This window comes from Spizellomyces punctatus, assembly GCF_000182565.1.
Source record: "Spizellomyces punctatus DAOM BR117 chromosome Unknown supercont1.14, whole genome shotgun sequence".
NCBI classification, from domain to species: Eukaryota; Fungi; Chytridiomycota; class Chytridiomycetes; order Spizellomycetales; family Spizellomycetaceae; genus Spizellomyces; species Spizellomyces punctatus.
The window spans coordinates 48,579-69,224 of record NW_015971550.1 but is presented as its reverse complement, the minus strand read 5'-3'; the positions used below and the strand labels follow the sequence as shown (position 1 = coordinate 69,224).

The 20,646-nt window shown below is 47.3% G+C and overlaps 7 protein-coding genes across 7 annotated transcripts in view; 5 read left to right on the top strand and 2 right to left on the bottom strand.

The window, feature by feature from the left end:
• Window positions 1-313: 313 nt before the first annotated feature.
• Window positions 314-4,820, top strand: SPPG_06997 (DNA-dependent ATPase RAD26; the record flags this gene model as incomplete). The annotated part of the gene is made up of 12 exons (XM_016755174.1): window positions 314-562; window positions 633-706; window positions 775-1,453; window positions 1,527-1,745; window positions 1,804-2,227; window positions 2,288-2,433; window positions 2,503-2,598; window positions 2,669-3,025; window positions 3,078-3,200; window positions 3,276-3,303; window positions 3,368-3,540; window positions 3,609-4,820. The coding sequence occupies 12 exons, from the start codon at window positions 314-316 to the stop codon at window positions 4,818-4,820; spliced, it is 3,780 nt and encodes a 1,259-aa protein (XP_016605561.1).
• A 39-nt stretch (window positions 4,821-4,859) lies between these two features.
• Window positions 4,860-6,462, bottom strand: SPPG_06996 (uncharacterized protein). Its single transcript, XM_016755173.1, has 6 exons — window positions 6,178-6,462; window positions 6,057-6,115; window positions 5,697-5,986; window positions 5,589-5,637; window positions 5,448-5,527; window positions 4,860-5,386 (listed from the first exon to the last, which is right to left on the bottom strand). Exons 1-5 carry the CDS (start codon window positions 6,408-6,410, stop codon window positions 5,448-5,450), a joined length of 711 nt encoding a protein of 236 aa, XP_016605560.1. The 5' UTR covers window positions 6,411-6,462; the 3' UTR covers window positions 4,860-5,386.
• A 32-nt stretch (window positions 6,463-6,494) lies between these two features.
• SPPG_06995 (uncharacterized protein) lies at window positions 6,495-9,361 on the top strand. The gene is made up of 9 exons (XM_016755172.1): window positions 6,495-6,657; window positions 6,715-6,876; window positions 6,963-6,991; window positions 7,075-7,156; window positions 7,217-7,323; window positions 7,397-7,573; window positions 7,626-7,812; window positions 7,869-8,453; window positions 8,510-9,361. The coding sequence occupies exons 1-9, from the start codon at window positions 6,579-6,581 to the stop codon at window positions 9,304-9,306; spliced, it is 2,205 nt and encodes a 734-aa protein (XP_016605559.1). The 5' UTR covers window positions 6,495-6,578; the 3' UTR covers window positions 9,307-9,361.
• Window positions 9,362-10,233: 872 nt separating this feature from the next.
• On the top strand, window positions 10,234-12,407 carry SPPG_09430 (uncharacterized protein). Its single transcript, XM_016757596.1, has 10 exons — window positions 10,234-10,802; window positions 10,872-10,965; window positions 11,029-11,130; window positions 11,198-11,267; window positions 11,328-11,361; window positions 11,429-11,543; window positions 11,613-11,753; window positions 11,815-11,929; window positions 12,003-12,053; window positions 12,109-12,407. Exons 1-10 carry the CDS (start codon window positions 10,417-10,419, stop codon window positions 12,324-12,326), a joined length of 1,326 nt encoding a protein of 441 aa, XP_016605558.1. The 5' UTR covers window positions 10,234-10,416; the 3' UTR covers window positions 12,327-12,407.
• A 435-nt stretch (window positions 12,408-12,842) lies between these two features.
• SPPG_09429 (uncharacterized protein) lies at window positions 12,843-17,432 on the top strand. Its single transcript, XM_016757595.1, has 17 exons — window positions 12,843-13,199; window positions 13,272-13,454; window positions 13,527-13,608; window positions 13,672-13,833; window positions 13,904-14,001; window positions 14,061-14,249; window positions 14,312-14,428; window positions 14,488-14,667; window positions 14,743-14,922; window positions 14,979-15,118; window positions 15,190-15,460; window positions 15,518-15,646; window positions 15,709-15,858; window positions 15,922-16,053; window positions 16,130-16,294; window positions 16,360-16,433; window positions 16,505-17,432. The coding sequence occupies exons 1-17, from the start codon at window positions 12,969-12,971 to the stop codon at window positions 16,602-16,604; spliced, it is 2,583 nt and encodes an 860-aa protein (XP_016605557.1). The 5' UTR covers window positions 12,843-12,968; the 3' UTR covers window positions 16,605-17,432.
• Window positions 17,262-18,709, bottom strand: SPPG_06992 (uncharacterized protein). Its single transcript, XM_016755171.1, has one exon. The coding sequence runs from the start codon at window positions 18,667-18,669 to the stop codon at window positions 17,338-17,340; it is 1,332 nt and encodes a 443-aa protein (XP_016605556.1). The 5' UTR covers window positions 18,670-18,709; the 3' UTR covers window positions 17,262-17,337.
• Window positions 18,710-19,463: 754 nt separating this feature from the next.
• SPPG_09428 (histone chaperone NAP1) overlaps window positions 19,464-20,646 on the top strand; it is a gene marked incomplete at its 3' end in the record, with an annotated part of 1,855 nt that continues 672 nt past the window's right edge. The window contains exons 1-7 of the mRNA XM_016757594.1: window positions 19,464-19,570; window positions 19,669-19,721; window positions 19,792-19,887; window positions 19,952-20,044; window positions 20,111-20,191; window positions 20,251-20,424; window positions 20,498-20,620. Coding sequence (XP_016605555.1) covers window positions 19,555-19,570; window positions 19,669-19,721; window positions 19,792-19,887; window positions 19,952-20,044; window positions 20,111-20,191; window positions 20,251-20,424; window positions 20,498-20,620 — 636 coding nt within the window. The 5' untranslated portion in view covers window positions 19,464-19,554. The remainder of the gene's footprint in view (window positions 19,571-19,668; window positions 19,722-19,791; window positions 19,888-19,951; window positions 20,045-20,110; window positions 20,192-20,250; window positions 20,425-20,497; window positions 20,621-20,646) is intronic.

The window sequence follows — 20,646 nt, the reverse complement described above, 5'->3', positions numbered from 1 at the left end:
TCTGCCAAACGATGATTTTGTGGTTCATTTCCAGCGCAAGCCGCTCATATGTTTGGTAGATTGATGTGATTTATCCTCACTTGCTGAAATAACAATTCCCGATGGTTCCATGTTATGCGTGGAGACACGAGTTCCGAAACCCTTAAACTTCGCACCTGCTAAGCGGGACTCTCAATGTTGCAACTTCTTTCTTATACGACATCTCGACGCAATAGGCAGAAAATACCACTGGCAGCCATTCTAACTAAACAATAAGCACAGTTCAAAGCCATCCCATCAGTAGTAGCTGATACTTTATCTCTGAGGATAGATAATGGAAAACCAAAACGATCCTGCCCCCCAAATATCTGGAGTCGCCACAGCGGAGACCGTGGCGACTATTGAAAACATTAGCAAGGAAGAAAGGCAGACAAGAGAGGATGTGAGCTCATTGCCTGCTCCGATACCGTCTATCGCATTCGGCGACAACGCAGATCTGCAAGGGATATCCAATGAGCTGGGGGCTGACTTTGTGCTTGGTGTCACTGATCAAACTGAAATGGAAAGAGCTATCATGGCACAGGTAACGAAATGCGTGGTTTTCATGAAGACACTTCTCCCTCCGGTATCTTACAGAACAGCAACGACCACAGGCAGATGAAGCGCTAAGACAACGAGAAACCGAGGCGGATGTAAAGCGCCTAGCGAAAACACGAAAGAAACTTGGGTTGGTATATAAGCCATTGTGAACATATCAGCCGGTGTGCTCATTGAAGGATAATATCTGCGACGCAGAGAGCTTCAAGGTAAACTTGAAGAGCTAGAGGACAAGGCGAGCGACCATCACGCAAACTCTAGCGTTGGACGCGGTATTGATCGACGCATGCAGCGCATTACCGACCAGATTGAGGATTTAGAAGCGCAAAAACGCCAGATTATCGCTCGGATGCGCAGAAGCTCGCTCACCTCTGAAGGTCCGGAGTCCGGAATTTCGGGGAAGGAAACGGAACGGGAGCGCTTGATACGTACGGGAAAGATAACACCGTTTTCGAGCATCGCAGGATTAGAGCGATCTGTTAATTTTCAGGGCCGTACTTCGCACGATGAGGACACTGCAGCGGATCGGGTCGCTGAAGATTTGCCTGTCGACATGTTACCGAATGCAGACATTGGAGCGATACGAGATGAGGAAAGGGATTCCCGCCGGAGGGAAAGCAAACGAAAGCGGTCATTTGATGAGCGAGATTATGAGGACTCCGAAGAACTGGAGGAGAGCGACCAGGATGTGGCCAGTGCAACCGCGCTATCGACGGATGATGACGAACGCATGCTTGAGGGTAGCGCCGACCACTCACAGCATGGGAGAAAAGGACGCTACGTAGACCGGCATGTGGATGACGGTGATGAAACTGTATACCAAAAGCGAATATCGGCATGGGCTCGACGTCGGCGACTAAAACGCCTTAGACATGCGGTTAGCTACAGTTGGGTGACTTCCACATAATCATTCACATAATCAATAGAACTTATCCGTGTCCATTTAAAAGGGTAACGTGGAAGATGAAAACCATCGGCACTTGCTGGACGCAGATCCCGAACAAGAGATGTTTCAACCGTCTCCGCACGATGATGACGCAGAGTTTGAAGGGGGCTATCGTTTACCTGGTGACCTCTACAATGCGTTGTTTGATTACCAGCGGACGTGCGCTAAGTGGCTGTGGGAGCTACATTGTCAGGAAGCTGGAGGTATCATTGGGGACGAAATGGTAGCATGATATTTCACTGCGATGTGGATTTGCAGTTGGATTAACCAATGACTTTCAGGGATTGGGCAAAACCATTCAAACTATTGCCTTTCTCGCCGGCCTTAGCGCTTCACGTTTGCTTAATGGACCGATATTGATTGTCTGCCCAGCGACCGTACTAAGACAATGGGTCCAAGAGTTCCACACATGGTGGCCACCGCTCCGGGTTGCCATTCTTCATTCTACAGGCAGTGGTTTAGCAGAATCTATACCAGCTGGAGATTACGAGGCTTCACGCAGTCTGGAAGAAGACATATTTGATGATGATGATGACGAAGGAAAAGGAGAAGATGACCGAAATGGCGATCCTTATGAAGACAGAAGAGGAGGTGTGAGAAAGCCCACAGTGAAGAAGGCGCCTAAGAAAAGAACAAAACTATCGGCAAAAGCTACAAAGATGCTGAGCAAAGCGCGCGCGTTGGTGGACCGTTTAGTGAAGCATGGTGCGTTAACAGTAGTCTAGCACGTGGGCATGTCTTTGTTGCTTCATCTCTCATTTGCAGGTCATGTAATTCTTACCACTTACGCTGGTGTGCGAGTATACTCGTCCATACTTCTTCCGGTTAAATGGGCGTATTGTATTCTTGATGAAGGACACAAGATTCGCAACCCGGATGCCGAGATTACGCTCGCTTGCAAGCAGCTAAGGGTACGCTAAGGTGCGATTTGCCTTTCTGTTTATATTGTGTGCGTATCCTGAAGTATCCATCTCTGGAAGACACCCCACCGCATTATTCTCACCGGAACTCCAATTCAAAACAACCTGACGGAGCTATGGTCGTTGTATGATTTTGTATTCCCTGGCCGACTTGGGGTATTGTCCATCTATTCCTTATGTTGCGACCTCCCTGTTGCAGCTCTGAGTGAATCAATCCTACCCTTAGACTCTTCCGGTATTCCAATCTCAATTTGCAATTCCTATTAGCATTGGGGGTTATGCGAACGCCAGCAATGTGCAAGTTCAAACGGCATATAAGTGTGCCTGCGTATTACGAGACCTGATCAGTCCCTACCTCTTACGGCGCATAAAAGCAGACGTTGCGGCTGACCTACCGAAGAAAAGCGAACAGGTCTTATTCTGCCGATTGACGAAACGGCAGCGCCAGGAATACCAGGCATTCCTTAAATCGAATGAGGTTGTTAGCATTCTACAAGGTCGACGGCACGCGCTGTATGGAATTGATATTTTACGTAAGATATGCAATCATCCCGATTTGCTAGCCAGGAATGAGCTTTCGAAGGTACCACTGCTGCACGTCATGGACATATGTTTTGATGCTAATGGTGGCATAGGATAAAAATTACGGGGCTCTCGATCGATCTGGAAAATTGAAAGTTGTGCAGGCGCTTCTGAAAATGTGGAAGAAACAGGGGCATAAGACTCTACTATTTTGCCAGACACGTCAAATGCAGGACGTATGTGTTCTGCGGCCTGGTGATCTTATTTGCACACGATGATCTCATTAATCTCTTTTGGGCTTCCACCGGCAGATTTTGGAGAAGTTTATTAAAACCGAAGGTGCGATACATTTTCTCGAACTTCCATGAAGGTAATGTAACCGAAACAATCACGGGTATTATAGGCTACAAGTATCGCCGTATGGACGGTACGACGCCAATAAAGAATCGAATCGCCATGGTCGACGAATATAACGAAGATCCCAGTATTTATGTTTTTCTGTTGACGACAAAAGTGGGTGGATTGGGGATCAATCTTACGGGGGCAAATCGTATAATCATATATGATCCGGACTGGGTACGGCCAAGCATTACTTTCCCCATCCCACCCACGCCTGGGTAAAACTCATCTTCGCCATTCCCTAGAACCCTTCAACCGATGTTCAAGCTCGCGAGCGGGCATGGAGGGTAGGGCAGAAGAAGGACGTGACCATATACCGCCTCATGACCTCTGGGACGATTGAAGAGAAAATATATCATCGGCAAATTTTCAAGCAATATTTGACGAACAAGATCTTAAAAGATCCGAGGCAGCGGAGGTTTTTCAAGAGCAATGATCTCAATGATCTTTTTACACTTGGGAGTGCTGACGATGTAGGGACCGAAACAGGTGACTTATTTCACGGGACGGATGCGGAGATTAATTTCGAAGAAGCTCAAATGACGACGGACACCAAAGGAAAGGGAAGAGCGGTAATACATACCACTGAGCAGATTGAAAATCTTTCAACCATCAACGATCTGGAAAAAGTGGATAGCTACCATTCGCCAGAGGAAGCCCACACGTCATCACCGCAAGAAGCACGTTCTGGCGATGTGATCTCCCTAGAAGACGACGATTCTCGAATGTTGAGGGCTCTCTTCTCAAAGTCTGGGGTTCACTCTGCTCTGCGACATGACGTCATAGTAGAAGCTGCAAGTCCGGAGACTGTCATTGTGGAAAAAGAAGCATCTCGGGTAGCAAATGAAGCTGTAGCGGCTTTGCGTCGAAGTCGAAGACGTATACGGCAGAGAGAAGGCATCCACGTACCGACATTCACAGGAAGAAGCGGAGCAGCAGGTGCACCTGCCTCCGTTTCTGCCGTACACGCTCCGAGAAGATTCGGGCCGAAAGCGACCGGTGCAACTCCAGCGACCAGCGGGTCTGTATCACCGAACCCGGCTGCGTTATTTGGTAGCGGTAGTTCTTCAGGATTCCGCAATGTCCAGGCTGGTACTGACTTTCCGCAGACGGCTGCACCCACAACCGATTCTGTCGGAGCACCAAGCTCCTCTGCGATATTGGTCAATCTACGCAAAAGAGCTGCTATTGAACGTAATAGCGACGGTATTGCTAGAGTACCGATTTCTAATGAGGACATAGACGTAGCGTCGAGAGAAGGATTGGCCGTTCGAATCAGGGACTTTCTAAGCTCTTGCGGTGGCAGTGCATCGACCAGTGAGATATTAGAGGCGTTCCGCAGCCAGGTCGATGGGGAAGATGCTGTCATGTTCAAAAAGATGCTGAAAGGAATCGCAGAGTTTCGACGTGATCTCGACTCCAAGGGCAGATGGGTGTTGAAACAGGAGTTTGAATGAATATTGCAAACCTATCCGCTGTTTCATTAGAACGTGAATCTGCTATATTCCCGAATCATCCGAATATTTGTTGCGTGCACATAAGGACACAGGCGCATAGTAGTTCTGTGCACTTGGCATCTTCAGAGGCTGCTACGCTTTTCTAATATTATGGATTAAACTTCTATGTTTTCGTTTCTACCTAATGAGCTCGATACATCGAGGACAAGCAGCTTTCATTGACAAAATGGGCAATGAGCGAAGAAATCAGGGTCCCTGCAATATTTAAGAAATCCTATGTAATACGACAAAATGAGACTGCAGCAATTTTTGCAATTCATAAACCAGTTTTTATGACGTCCGTGAATCGACATTGATCGAGAGGTTCATCGTTTGGTCTTCATCTCGTCCAACGGAACGCCATTCGCATGACTTCCTGGCTATGGCTTTTGCCGCGCACTGGGACAAGTAATCGTCCGTTATATTGGATGAATCCAGGACTTGAGGGAATGCCGGACACGTGAAAAGACCAAGTAAGAGCCCGTACCGTCTTGCCACTTTCCAAATGCAAAGTGCGTTTTTATTTACTGTTGAGGGACTCAAAAAGGTTAATAGATACACCGAATCATTGACTCATACCAATATTACCTAGTATAATAGAATCGCAATCATCACCAGAATCCCCACCATCATGCAAATCCGAGAGAGAAAGGCCTGTTGTTGGGCGACTGAAAGAAGAGAACAGGATGAGAGAGTCGATTGAGTATGGCTATGCCAACAAAAACGGACCTTGCGCCTGCCGGTCACGAGAGCCCAAGTGCGCAGGGACCCCAAAAGTCTGACAAAATATGGATGAGAAGCTTTCAGTCATTAGCAAGGTAGTGTCCTATAACCTACATAGTGAAGGCCAAATAAGGATGGAAAAAGGCCAAAGCCGACCGTTATACCGTTGCCGGTAGGTATTGTGCCTCCGGGGAAGAAGAAGTTATCCCAACCGCGATTCGCCTGCGATGGTGCCGCCTCAGGTCGCTGCGCAGTGGGACGCTCAGGAATAACCTCCTCCCTTGGGTCTTTTGATTGCCTGCCCCGTGCATATATGGGAACCAATTTGCTTCTTTCGACCTTCGCCTTACAAACCGGACAGGCATTGGCTGAGGGTGACCGTGACTGCATCCATCTATGTAAGCCTTTTGGATGCAAATTTACATGATTAGAAGTACGTCGTTATTTAAGGTGGTGGCGTTGAACAATACATACATGGCCAACAGAACAAATGGCCGCAGAGAGTGACGATGGGGTTCGACGCCATTTCCAGACTTGGACGTATAAGTTTTTCGTTGGTCAAAACGACATGAATGTACCAATTTCTTATACTCACCATATGTTACACTCAAATTCATTTCCCTCGTCATCTCTGTCGCTTTCACTCGGTGACGCCGTGCTGGCAGTGGCCGACATGGTGGACGATCCGACTGCTTCCCGCAAAGGCGCATTGCGCTGCCGCAAAGAGGCAGCGTCAAAAGAGTACGAGGACGGTCGACTGGGAGTCGGAGGCTGTTCCTGAGTTCCTATCGTGGGGACATTTTGTTGGGTTTCTTCAATCTGTGGCATATTGGTGGAAGTCAACGGAGCTGGAATGCAGTCGCGGCAAGCCGAGAAACACCAACCTAAGCCATGCTTAGCAATGGTTAAAAGCACCACCCGTGGCCAAGATCGCATTCAGTGCGAGATTCGAGCATTTAAGCCGCTGGTTTTCAGCTTGTTTATGGTCTTGTCGAGATGAACACTTGGAGTGTGGATCAAGTAGTGGAATGGATCAAATTCATGGGTCTTGGTTTTCATGAGCGAAAATTTAGAGGTACTTGTCATATTGCTTTGGCTCTTATCCAATAAATCTTATTCTCGTCGCTTTTAGAAAATGACATATCTGGAGACGTGCTGGTTCACGCCGACCACAATATGTTGAAAGAGCTCGACATCAAATCGGTTGGACACCGCCTTAACTTATTACGCGCAATTTACGGTTTGAAGATATCGCAGGGTATTCCCTTCGATCAGGATGACTGGGTTCCAGAAAGTATGAATAGCCGCTATTCGCCCGAGCGAGTTGAAGTATTACCCTTCCAGAGCACTGGCGTTGACATACCATCGTTCGTACCTTAGGTAGCTCCTGGGCTTCTCCAGGATTGAAGGTATGGGCGCTTCTCCACGCTACGGCGTCTTCTGCAAGTTGCGATATGCGCACTAAGTCTTGTAAGATTCACATGTGGTACAGCAGGGTGGTACATCAAGTAGAGCTGACGATAAATCAGATCCTGAAGAATATGCCCGCCTGAAAGCGGTCGTAAAGCAACAAGGTAGTTTTCAACGCATTGGAGGAAGAAGTTCGTCAGTCCTAATTATTTGTTCGCAACCAGATCAGAGCATTCATCGCCTTGCAAAGGAGATTGAGCACTTGTCAGCTGAGATTGTCCGGATAAGAGAGGATCTGTCTCCGGTTTGGTCGATGGTGAAAGAGTACGAGGTGATTTATAATAACTTGCAATTTGTGATGTCCTAGATATGTGACGACTAAATCCGCCCATGTCATTTCGTAGGAATTTGAGCAGAAGAAGAAATCCGGCAGAAATGATACAAAGCGATCATTAAAGTTACCAACATCTGGGAAGGGAGTAGCCAAGACACCATCCAAGTTACCGTCAGCCGTCAAAGTCCCAAGCAACACGCTTACCGCGGAAATATCTTCGGCACCGAATAGTTCGCGCCCTGGCCGGGTAAGTGAAACATAGTGTATGACTCCTCGGATTAGACCTAAAGTCTTTTTAGAGTGGCAATGTGTCTGCTGTCAGAATTTACACCGATAGGCAGATGAATCGCGAAAATGAACCGTATAAAACAGTACAGGTATCGATGGAGGATACTTGTGCGGAAATCTTACCTGAAATTCTTCGCAAGTATAAAATACGTAATGACTGGCAACACTATGCGCTGTTCATGCGACATAAAGGCTCAGGTAAGATTGCTGTGCCTCAAACATATCATTCTTCTTTCACTTAAACAGCATGAAAGAGCGCTGCTTAAGCTTCGACGAGAGGCCACTTGCCCTTATCCAGGACCTCAAGGATGAGAGTACCGTGCCCACCTTTACCTTGAAACATATCAAGCAGGTGACATCTCCCGCGTCACGGTTGAGCGAAAACCCAGTCATTTCCAGCCGCGGTGCCGACATGCCACCATCTGGCGTTGAAGCAGATCGAGAACACCTGCCTAACGCAGTGGCGGTTTACGAGTATCAGGCGACGTTGGAGGATGAAGTGGACGTAGCGATTGGTGATCGATTTAAAATCGTGCGACGGGAGAGGGGCTGGTGTATTGTGGAAAAGGAAGGAAAGCTAGGATGGGTACCGGAGGGTTGTTTGGCACAGAGCGAACGAGATGACTTCAAAACTGCGGAAGATCCTGGGGTGGCAACACAGAAAGGAGTTGCGCTGTATGATTACACCAAAATTTCACCAAATGAGCTTAGCATTAAGAAGGGAGATCAGCTGTTGGTTAGAAACAAATATGAACATTGGTTGCTGGCCGAATGTAGGGGTGAGAGTGGGTGGGTCCCCTCCTGTTATGTAACGATTCATGAAGCCGGTGATACGGAAGGCATGTGTTAGAATGTGTCGTATCATCCGCACATCTATTAATAACTCTGATTCCAGATGCGGAAACACTTGGGAACACGGATAAGGAAGATTTCAGCATCCTTCAGAACCAAGCAGTCGCAGCCTCCCCCATAGCTCCCCAAGATGATGATCTCGATATGACGTCCGGTAGCTTGTATAAGCGGCAACAGGTGGGACAGTCCACCAGTATTCGCAGGTCGATGAGCACCGAAGACATTACAACCATGGCCGATAAGACGAAATCGGCGATTACTCGTTCACGCTCCAACACACTGACCGCTGTATCGAAATTGAGCTCACTCATTGATTCAATTAATCCGTATATTGGAGCCGACATGAAAGGCCCTCGCAGCGCCCCCGCGGTCTCTGGCAGCGGTGCAGATCGTCTGAGTAGTGTGCTACAAGAGATAACCGGTATATTGCTGACCTTTCAGAAGGATACCGTAGATGATCCGGTCGAGAATCGGTTGCACACTTCATTGGAACTTGTAGGGATTCTGGCAACAGAAGTTGAAACCAGTGCTAATCTGATGGAGGACAACGAGAAATATGGTGCCATCCTCGAACGCCTTCAGGGAGCCGCACAGACGGGTAAGATGACGTTAGCACGTCTGAGCAACGAGCAACTAGCACAGGAGGCAGATATAGATGATGATAACACGCCCCTGTATCAAACCGCACGCAATGCCAATATGCGCAAGGCGTCTATTGAGAATGCATATAATGCCTTGACTGGGGCCGTGGATATCATCATGCGTGAGAGATCTGAACAAGACTGGAGGCATGACGAGACCACCGTTACTGCAAATAAAACGGACGCATTTGTACAATAAATATAAACGCTGCCGCATCTTTGTCATCAAGGCTGAGGTATAGGATTCTGTTGCAGAAACTGTACAATAGGCAACAAGCTGCTGGCATACCGTGTTCTAGATTGAACACGACACAAAAGGGTTTTGAATGACTTCATGAATCTTCCCACATCATCAACCGCACAAAATCAAGAGAATCCGCCGCATGCTATCTTTTCGCAAATGGCCACACCGGCGGCTACTTAGAGGTTGAGTTTGGTTCGGCGCCAGTGACGACGCTTGGCGTTATATCTAATCATTTGGCACACCGATAGTATTGTAAGTCCTGGCGGAGCAAACTCATGTACTGAGCAGCCGATATATACCTGATCTTGTTGTCAGTTCGCAGGCGTATCCAGTTGGGAATAGGGCGGTTTTGTTTCATCTTCTTGCCCAAAATACGCTTGATGCGAAATGTCTTGTGGGACGGCTAAGCGAAATTGAATAATAACTTTGTGAGGATTGAAAACATCAAACCTTCATCCCAAATCAAAGCAAGTTCCACCCACATCCACGCGTTAGGTTGTACTGGGTGGTATTCGGTGACAATACAATATTCAGCCCAATATGGATAGCTACATTGCTAACCGTCAGCAGTCGCTGCCTTTCAGAGCCCGCATCTCCACTGATAGGGACCACCAGTCAAACATGATTCAACCATCCATCCATCCATCCATCCATCCATCCATCCATCCATCCATCCCACAGACCATCCACTCAGTTCTCAGCTTTTCGATTCCGGGTAGTAAATGCTCACCATCTTGTCCTGCACGGGCTCGCAACCAACAATTGACCGTCGATGTGTGCCGAGGTGTCGCGTAATGACATCTCGTATGATCCAGTATATCACGTGACCTGCGCTTACGGCATATGGCCTGGCAGGTTTGCTATTCCGCCCACCGTCTCACCCATTTGGCACCTGTTCATCGTCCACCTGCATTCGAGACATTATCCTGAAGTTTATCACAAACTCGTTGTTGCCTGAAGAAACGCTGAAATCATAACTGCTTGTATCAGCGACCCGGACCTGAGTGTCTTCTAGTTGTTGAAGACCAAGGACAAAGTCAGGGTGCCTCCACATTCGTCAGAAGGATGAGCACCGGGCCTTTTCGTCCCGAGCTTATACCTTTACCAAGATCTCTTTCCTCGGATGGTGGCGAAAATGGAATGCACGATGAGGCGAGCGATACCAGCGATGACGACCTATCGTCGGTGGCCCCTTCTGCCGATGCGCATTCAGATCGTGGCACTCCAATGGACGATGCTAGCAGTCGGGTACCAACTGAAGTCGGTGCTCAACTGCATGCAATCCCTCCTGTAGTTAATTCAGCGCAAGAGCCTTCTGCTATGAGCTTACTCCGGCAAGAGACAGTTGTAAGACGACAGAAAATGGCTGTGGACGAGTACGGCTTTTATCGTGACCCCTCCCCGACGAATCACAGCCACCCCTCTTCAGCGGCAATAGGCATGGCGCAAAGGTTCTTGCTTGTTTACGGATCAGACTGGCAGTACCTGTAGGGCTTACACCTCCTATGTTCGTCATCTAGTGGCAAGCAGAAGGTTTCCGTTGGGAGCAAAGAGCAGCAGTGGCTGGATCTTCTGTCCCATTGGGATAAGCAGTTTGCTAAAAAGCGATCCAAGGTCTTCTTACACGAATTATAGTTCTCCCCTTGCAGTGAAAATTGAAGCAGAAGGTTTTCTTAGATAAAGAAGTTGGGCAGGAGCGGGATCCCGGAATCACTACGAGCAAAAGCTTGGACCGCTCTGGCGGGAAGCGATAAACTAAAAGAGCCAGGAATATATGAGGTAAATCAAGCTTGTGCATCATCCTAAACTCTTGACTATGATCTGATTTTGTCACTCATCGATTTAGCGGTTGTTGGCCGAAGGAAACTCTCCCTTGTTCGAAGTGATTGAACGGGATATTAGTCGATGCTTTCCAGGTACCGTTACAGAATTTCTTTGCACTCGAATCTACGCTGTCTAAACAATCATCCGCGTAGAACATAGCATGTTTGCGGAGGAAGGGGGCGAAGGGTACGGGTTGACTTTTCCCCTCATGGGTGAGATTTTGAGGGTTTTATTCATCCAGATAGTTGTTTAGGCAAACAAATCTACGGAATGTTTTGCGCGCGTACGCCGTTTACAATCCCGAGATCGGATACTGCCAAGGGATGGGGATGCTGGCGGGGATGATGCTAATGCACATGCCGCCTGAGGTAAGTGGGCGTGCTGTAGCGGAGAGTTCTGTTACAAGTCTCACTTAGCCTCTCACTTTTTGGAGGAAGGAAAGCTTTTGGTTGCTCGTTAGTACCTTGGAAAAGCACCTCAAAAACTTTTTCACACCCGTGCTTCTGCAGCTGCGTATGGATGCGGCAGTGTTTGAGGTTCTGCTTCATAAAACATCCAAGCGATTGGCTGTCCATCTGGTAAGATGTTTTGATCAGATTCGAGAATCGGCAACACGTTGTAAACACTCAGTTGATACAGGATAAGCAAGAAGTTCCCCCTCTGATGTACATAACACAATGGTTTCTGACACTATATACAACGACATTGCCCTGGGATACAGTGCTCCGAGTATGGGATATGTTGTACTGCGAAGGTGGGTATGAGCCAAACGTTTTGACCACTACATAAAATTCTCCGGCATTATATTCAGAGGATGCTCATTCCAGGAGTCAAGCCATTATTTCGGATTGGTCTGGCCATATTACGGGTCAATAGAGGTAAAGGAGCTCCAGCCGATTATGAAAGGAAGGTCTAATGAGCTCCTCAATACAGATACCTTGTTGAAGCAATGTCCGACGAACGCGGAGATACTCAGCCTACTACTTCACCTTCCTAGGGACAAGCTCGAGGCAGATCATTTGGTTGAAGCCTCTTTGCGGGTCAAAATTAGGCGAGCAGACATCGACCATCTGCGAAAGCGAATTTCCCTCATGGAAATCCCAGAGAGGGGGACGGTAAGCCTTCTGCGTAAACAGAGGTCCCCACATTAAGGGGCCCCACATACAAAAGCCCGAGATATATATTTCCTTATATAAAAATGTTTTGACCATCGCTGTCAACCCCATGCAAAGATCACCCCACGACGGCGCAGGCTAGGGCTCGTTGACTTGCTATAGTCGCCTCTTATAACCGTACGTGTTCCACAGCGCAGATGTTCCACATTTACACCATGAGGAGGTCTCCAGCCTGAGAGAATAACCAGACCGCAGCGGTATAGCTAGGTCGGGGTATGAGTTGATGCGCAGCCTTGTCGAACAGCCCTAAAAAGCTACTTACACGCCGGCATGGAAAACAATCTTCACATTCCCCGGATTCAGCAATTCTCTCCAGATGTTTGAAGAGTTTGGAGCGGGCAACTTGGCTGGACCTGATCTGTTCATTTTTGAGGGCAGGTCAATTTTATTAGAATCGGATGGCATGAATGTGAGAGTTGACTGGACTTTCATTACAGTTGCTAAGCAACCTGGACTTCCAAGACGTGAAGTTTGGCTCCGACGGTGATCAGCAAGGTACTATCACTGCAGAACTTTGCCGTCCCGTCTCTTCTAAACAGCAGTACAACAAGCCTTTATAGCCTTGTTTCCGGAAACTTCTAGTGCTGGCATTTGCACTACAGTCTCCTCCAGCGCTGCATGTCTGATTTCCACACCCCGGAAGAGCGCAAGCGCAGGGCAGAGGAGGATTTTTCCCAAGACTCAGCTCATCCTTCCAAGAAACAATACACTGGCGATACGGCCAGTTCTCTGTATATAGGTCCCAGCAATGACGAGCTCAGTTCGGGCCGACCGGTCAGGTTGAGTAATTATGATGGAAATGTATCACGTCAGCCAGTATCTAGTGGGACTGCACTGGAAATGGATATGGTAATAGTTCGTCGGGCACGTAAGTTGCCTAGATCCTTGGCTTTGCTTTTCTTGACAGAAATTGTTCATCAGGAAGATGCGGACGGCGATATACCCGGATCGGGCGTTTTGGCATATCAAAAGAAGGCAATTTGGCGTCAAATGCAGTTTTACAAACGTAGATATGAGCGAGCAGCGGAACGACTTACGGCTTTCGAGCAGAAGGAGAAGACGTTTGAATCCACATTAGTACATGTAAACACTTACTGTACCAAGGTATGGTGGAGATGGTTAGAGCTTCGCGACGTGTTATAATCATGGCATCTCATGAGGGCACTCACATGTAAGGTATTTGAAGATCTGCTACACTTTCGAGATCGGATGAACTCATCGTTGAGGGGCGAGGAGATCCGAAAATACCAAACTGATGGTAGGGTCGCAGACATGCCTATCGTGACAAATGGCAAGATCCACTGATGATAGGAACTTACAGATATATACGGTTCAGAATTGCTGAAACAGTTGGCAGATCCCGAAATTTCAATTGAAGGGATTGACAATACAATGCGGGAACAGTGGGTTTCCATAAGAAATCTGCTGCAAGATCTGTTAAGAGGAATCGATTCCGCAGCTGCTATTCTGGCATCTTCACATGGTAAGTAGCATGTAGATGTTTATTACAGTTAGTATATATTTCTTGTTCATAGTTAGAATTACAATTCCAGATTCAGATTCCCGTAACATGAGTGATTCTGAACAATTGCGTGCTGAGCGTGCTAAGGTCGACAATCTGCAGGCACGATGTGAACAATTGACTTTCGAGGTAGTCTTTGGTGAGGGCCACCAGAACGTCGTCACTGGCTCACAACATTGGCATCACAGGTTTCCGCCTTACGAGGCGACTTGACGTTGCGAAAAAGGGAAACTCGTCACTTGCAGAACGAACTTAGTGTAGCTAGGGATCGTCTGTCAAGCGTTGAGCGAAAGCTGGATCGGTCGAAAACCGAACCGGCAGCAATTGTGAAGGAGGATATAAAAATTGAAAGCGAAATGTGCTCTCCCCCAAGAAAAGTAATTACAGATTTGATGGGCTGAGTGATCGCTACCGAAGATTTCTAACCGTTTTCTACCAGTGCGAAGAAGAAGCCGATTCTGCTTCGATGGTGGCAGAGATCCGACTTGCTGACATTCAGCGAATCCGGGCTGAGAAAGGTCAACTGATGCATGAGCTCGAACAATTGCGACTACAGGTATGCACAAATGCAGGTTATGTTTCTCTCCTCTCCTTGAATTAACAGCCTTTCCTTAGGTTGCAAACGGTATTTTTTCAGATGACAGAATACGGGACTCTCCTATTTATAAAAATTTGGAGGAAGAGTATAAATATCATGTCAATGAGAATGAGATTATCAAAACTCGATTAGAGAAGCTAAGTAGGGAAGTTGAGGAACTGAGGAGCGAGAGACGAAAGTTCACTGAAGAGTTGGAGGTCGGAATCATTTCGAATATTCTCGTACTTTCTAGTGCTTTTCGCAACGCTTACGTCTCTTCCCTAATATGCTAGAATGAGGAGAGTTCACGTCGTAAGGTGTTGGAGACAGAAATGCGCAAGCTGGAGGGCGACCTAACGCGCATTCGCGGGAATCGTGATCATTTGCAACATGCTCTGGATCTGCGATGTTCAAAGGATGAGGTTGAAATCGTGCAAATGCAGGAAATCCGCGTGATTGCCAACACCAGAAAGGTAATGAGGGTACAGACAGAAGATTTATAGCGTGTCCAACTCAAGAGTGATCATAGGATCGAATCGTGTGTCTAGAGGCAGACCTTCAAAGGCTGAAGATGCAAATTGCAGCCGATATGGGAGATCAAGCTTTGTTGCGCTTTTTCGAAGAAGCGACAGACGGAAATCCGTTGGAGGATTTGCGGCAAAAACTGCGGTAAGTACTTTGTTTCGCCTTATCCTTACTTCCCGGTTTATCCAAAATGTAAATTATTCCGCGTTATGAAGCGCTGCAGAGAATAAAATCAAAAGCCTTGAGGATACCGTTAATTCGTATCAGGACGCTTCCGAAAGTGTTGTAGAACGTCAGCAGATAATGCTTTCGGAGCGGCAAGCAAGAAGAGAATTGGAGAGCGCGCAACGCCAGCTAGAGTCATATGAACGATGTTTCGGAACCCTTCCAGACTCAGACGACGCCGCGGGGCATCTGGTTGCAAAATTACATGAAAAAGATGCATTGCTCGAGAAATTGCAAGGAAAGATTGAATACTATGAAAAAGTAAGTGTTACCTTGCAAACTCTCAAGCAGCTGCGTTTCCTCAAAAGTGCCTTTCAGACCGAATCCCGGTTATTATCGGAAATCGAAACGCTTGGTAAGGCGTGGGCTGAGTTGGAGGATCAAAACTCGCGGAAGGTGCTCAACTTAGCGCAGAAAGAAGACCATATCCTTCGACTGATGGCTGAGGTATGAAATCAAGCCAGTCCTGTCCGCTGCTAGTGCTCAGTGCTAATTCCAGGCAACGCCAGAAAACGAAATACGATCAAAAATGTGCGATGCTTACGAAGCAAAGCACAACCTATAACAACCTTGGGATAGCATTAAAACGGCAGTCTGATAAGCAACTGGAGCAAATACGAATTCTTGAACAGCGCGAAAAGGCCCTGTCGCAGCAACTGGTTAGTGACTATGCTTATGCTTCCTGATGTCTCCAAATTTTTTTAATAATCGAGGTTTTACAGCAAGCACGAGAGAAAGAATTAGCAGCAAAAAGCATCGCAGGCGATCAGCAACAGAGACGATGTGGAGACCTCATACGTGAAGTTGCTGGATTGAAGGATAAAGAGCAGCGATGGTCTGCGAAGTATGACAATGTAGGTCACATTAGACGAGAATGTTGCTCTGTAATAGGGGATTCATGATATATTTCCGCACTTCGACTGCTTTAAGGCAACCAGCGCACTGAAAAAGAAAATCACTCTCCTTGAGAACACGGCCGAAGAACATAGAAAAGCCCGAGAGGAGGTTGAAATCTTACAGCGAAGACTGGATAAATACACGAAGTCCGAGACTACGCCCGACACAAACTTGATGCGACAAATTGAAGAGTATAAGGTACTGGTGGTCTGTATCGTATTTTATTTGTGAACTTCACTGATTTTCGATTTTCGGATTACCAGCTCTTGCTGAAGTGCAGCAGTTGCAATAATAACTTCAAAAGTCATGTGTTAAATAAATGCATGCACACATTCTGGTAAGAGCACAGAAGATCTGTCATTTTCATTCATGGGCCCAAATAACGTGAGAATATGTTTTTGTAACTAGCAAGGATTGCATCGATGACATGTGGACGTCCCGCCAGCGGAAGTGCCCTACCTGCGGAATAGCGTTTGCACAACAGGATATCCGCCAAGTATATCTGTAAATAGCAATCAAAAGCGCTGGACGTTTTCGCGAAGTTAGTCGCGCTTGCACTGTAGTGTTCTTAGAAACGTTTGCGCAAATGCTTTTGGTATTTGACCCATTGGCTAGGTCGACGTTCATTGTCATGGCAACAGGGATATAAATGAAATTGGAAAAGCAGCTGGCAGCTTAGAGTTTGTTCGCCTTGAAGTTTTGATTTGCAAAATGCGTCTAGTGCGTCCACGGGAGCCTCTCCTCAACTCCATAATTCCGCAGCGGACGGGATCGGTATCCCTAAAAGTTTACGTTCTTGTTGGTGTCGTGTCAGCCTTTACTGGAGCTTACGTCTTCGAGCCTTACTTGAAGCAGTATTGGGGGGCGACAAACTCGGACGCCAGGGGAGATGCGTGAGGTCATATGCATGCTAAATGGGTCCGCTAGTACATGCGGATGTGTATTGGAGCGAAGCGTATACCCGCTAAATAGGATGTTGAACAGTCTCCGGATGGCAATATCGCAAGCGCTCACTTCGGAAGTCTGACCGGGTACAACCGAAGGTTCGCATGAGCTGTCTGCGGTGGTGAACTATGCAATATGGGCTCCCTATTTCATCCTAGAAGCTTGAGATAGGTCATTTGTCATAATACCAGACTGGTTTACGTCCTTTCAGCCAATTGTAGTCATAATGGAGATCTCCCTCTATACATACTCTGTTTTAAAAGAAATGTATGTATTGATATATACATGAGGAGCTTCTAAGCCCCCCCTCGATTTCCGGCCCAATACTCTCCTATGGAATCATCCCCAAACATGTCGTCATCCGCGGTCCCAATATTCGCACCTTGGCCTCGTTCGCCATGAAGGATCTTTGAGAGGAAGTCTTTGGACAGACCAAGGGCTCGATCCATTCTAATTACTCGCTCCCCAAGATCAATAGCCTGCGTTACTTCTCCCTTCAGCCTTCGCATGGTTTCGATAGCTTTATAGGTCTCTGGTGCATCTCGGAACGACACCATTCCCCCGCTACATTGGTTGATTGTTGCAAATACCTCCCCATCCTCAATCATCTGCAGAACGATACGCTCGGCCTCTGCTGCCCCGGAAAGTTTTACCGACTTTGCGATGTCTGATAGCGATAATGTCAAATATGTCTGCGTCAATTGCTGGATGTTGCGACGAACCAGCGCTGTCATGGACTGCATGACAAGGCCCCGATTGCCGTGGATTTCAAATTGCTGCTCGCTCTTCCTGAATTCAGTCTCTATCCGGGTAAAGTTGAGCGATTCGTACGCATGCGCAAAATCGAGGTAGGCTGCGCCATACTGCTTGCATGCTCGAAAAACGGCCGAATTTGTATACTTTGGCAAAGGCTCACTTCTTCCGTGCAAGATGAGAGATACCAAGATGTACTTTCGATGGGCTTCGACCTGTATTGCGGACGCAACGAATCCAGGCGCCGTGAGACACAGATGGAAGCACTGAAGTGCCCGCTCGAAACGCTTCAATCCGACATAAATCATGCCTCCGTAGTAGTAATGCAATAAGAAGTCCTGGTATTTCAGGTCGTAGGATTGAGGATCTATTTCAGTTATATCCCGATCCAATACAGGAAGTGCAGCACGATACGTTTTTGCAAGTAGGCAGCACTTCAAAACCATACGATGTAGCGACGTAAGGTGATTTCCTTTCGAACCCGACCATCTGATACAAGCAATTTGTATTGGACGCACTGAACTTATGGGTCGATCAATCTTGTCGGCCAGGCGGGCTGTGGCTTCCCCGTAAGCAGTCATTTGCTCTGGCGCCAAAAGAACCTGATCGCGTTCAAACTGTTCAGCAAAGCGCATTGCGGCTTGCAGTAGAACCCCTCCATCAGCATTGGTCGCCTTCATGCGCGCGACTAGGATGAAGAGGTAAGCAAGGCTGTGGTCTTTCGGGTTTAAAAGGTCGAGTGGGTCCTGGCCATCAACGGTACATGAGCACAATACCGCAGAGCTAGCCGCCTTAAGAACAGGTAGCAAATCTGCCCAGGGCTTTTCTACTCCCGCCCTTTCGACAGCTTTGATTTGTCTCAACAGGTCATCCATTGCCTAGTGAAATTGATCATGGCCAGGAATGCCAAATCTGTACGATCCTCCAATTCCTTTGGATCAGGTGACTTTCGCAACGTCACTACAAAAAGTCGCTGTACCCCCATACAAGACCCAACACAGCACGCCCCGATGCTAACTAACATGTTACTAGATTTGTCGGATTTCATCATCCCATGCAAAGAAACTCGTCGTAGAAACGGCTTGAACAAAGCATACTTGATGCAGGCTACCGAGAATCAGGTGAACAGCCTGCCATGTTGGACGACATATTTCCAATGCTTGAGAGACGGGGTCAGCAGGCCACTGATGTAGTCAAAATCATAATCATGACCCACCACCTACCTACCTACAATCAGGGGCAATGATTGCAAGTAGCTCATAAAGGATGATGCCCGCCTGTTAATTAGATCGCACTGTTACCTTGCGGCTCAGCTTTCTAACTCTATTATATTTAATAGTAATTGGTACAGCATTTTTTACAACTATGCCCTACCCGGACTGAAGTCCTCCTGTCCCACCAACTCGCTTTGTTTCAAACCGTAGCAGGGCAAACTTCCATCAGTTTGGCAATCGTTACTACAACCCCCCCCCCCCGCATGCACGGCACCAGATGAAAACACATTTATATGTTGCCATATGAATATCCGTGATATCGCCAATCGGCCTGAGTTGATGCACCAAGGTAGAACTTTACGGCATGACTGCCCAGCCTTGTGCAATCCGTCCTCCACCGCCAACCCACCAGGAAGCGAAGGCACTTTCGAGATACTATCACATGACCCACACGTGCTGTTGGTATGGCAACAAGTTCAAGGGTTGCTCTTCCACCTTGCGAAAATCCCCTTTGTTGAGATCACATTCCTTTGCACACCACTAAAAATGAGTGAGGAAACAAGTAAGAGTCGAACCCTTCACAACCTATCATACTATTAAAGGAGAAACAGACTTGACTACTATTCAACCTGATTGGTACTCACTCTACATCTCAAACAGGTGTGCCAGCGGGTAACGTTTTCCAGAACCCAGCGTTGCTCGGGGCACTTCAGGTACGTCCACATTCCGCACATTTCTCTCTGGACATGGCGGTGTTCTGACTCACGCTGCTTACCTGCGTAGAATCGACTGGACTCACTCGTTGGTCGGCCGTCTGGTTATATAGACTCGCTTCCCGCTGAGGTCAAGCGGCGCTTGAACGCTCTTCAGAATCTGCAGGTGTGTCAAACAATTTTAAGTAGTTTGAAGGTAGTATTCGTCACTAAGCAAATGTGATCTTCAGGATAAGCATACGGCGATTGAGGCGGCCTTTCGAGAGGAAGTTCTTGCTCTCGAAAAGAAATATCTGACTAAGTATCAACCTCTTTATGAGAAGGTGAATGGTTTCCGATTACCTTTCCATTTTTCTACCAAATGTAACTGAGTACTGAAACTCTGGTAGAGGCGCGATATCATTACAGGACAAGTGGAGCCCTCTGATGAGGAATGTGAACGACAAGTGGAAGTACCCGAGAAGGCACCGGTATAGTTTCTCAATGTTTTGCATAATTAATCAACACTATCTTATGCTTACGACTGAAGGAAGGAGATGAGAAGCCCGAGGGCCAGCCGTCCGAAAGAGTTCCTGGGATCCCTGAATTCTGGTTGACTGCCTTCAAGAATCAGCCGACGATTGCCGATCTGATCACTGATAGGGATGAGGATGCCCTAAAGACCTTGAAAGACATAAAAGTCGGTTATCTAGACAACAACCCGGTATGAAGCTTTCATATTCATGTCTGAAATGTGAACGAATGAACTAGCATTTAATACATGATGGTGTCAATAGGGCTTCAAACTGGAATTCATCTTTGACGAAAATGAATATTTCACCGATTCCATCCTGACAAAGACCTATTTTCTCGAGAACTCTCCCGATGCCGCCTATGGTATGATTTTTCTCCACTACTCAGTTCGGATATCACGCGACTGATCGCT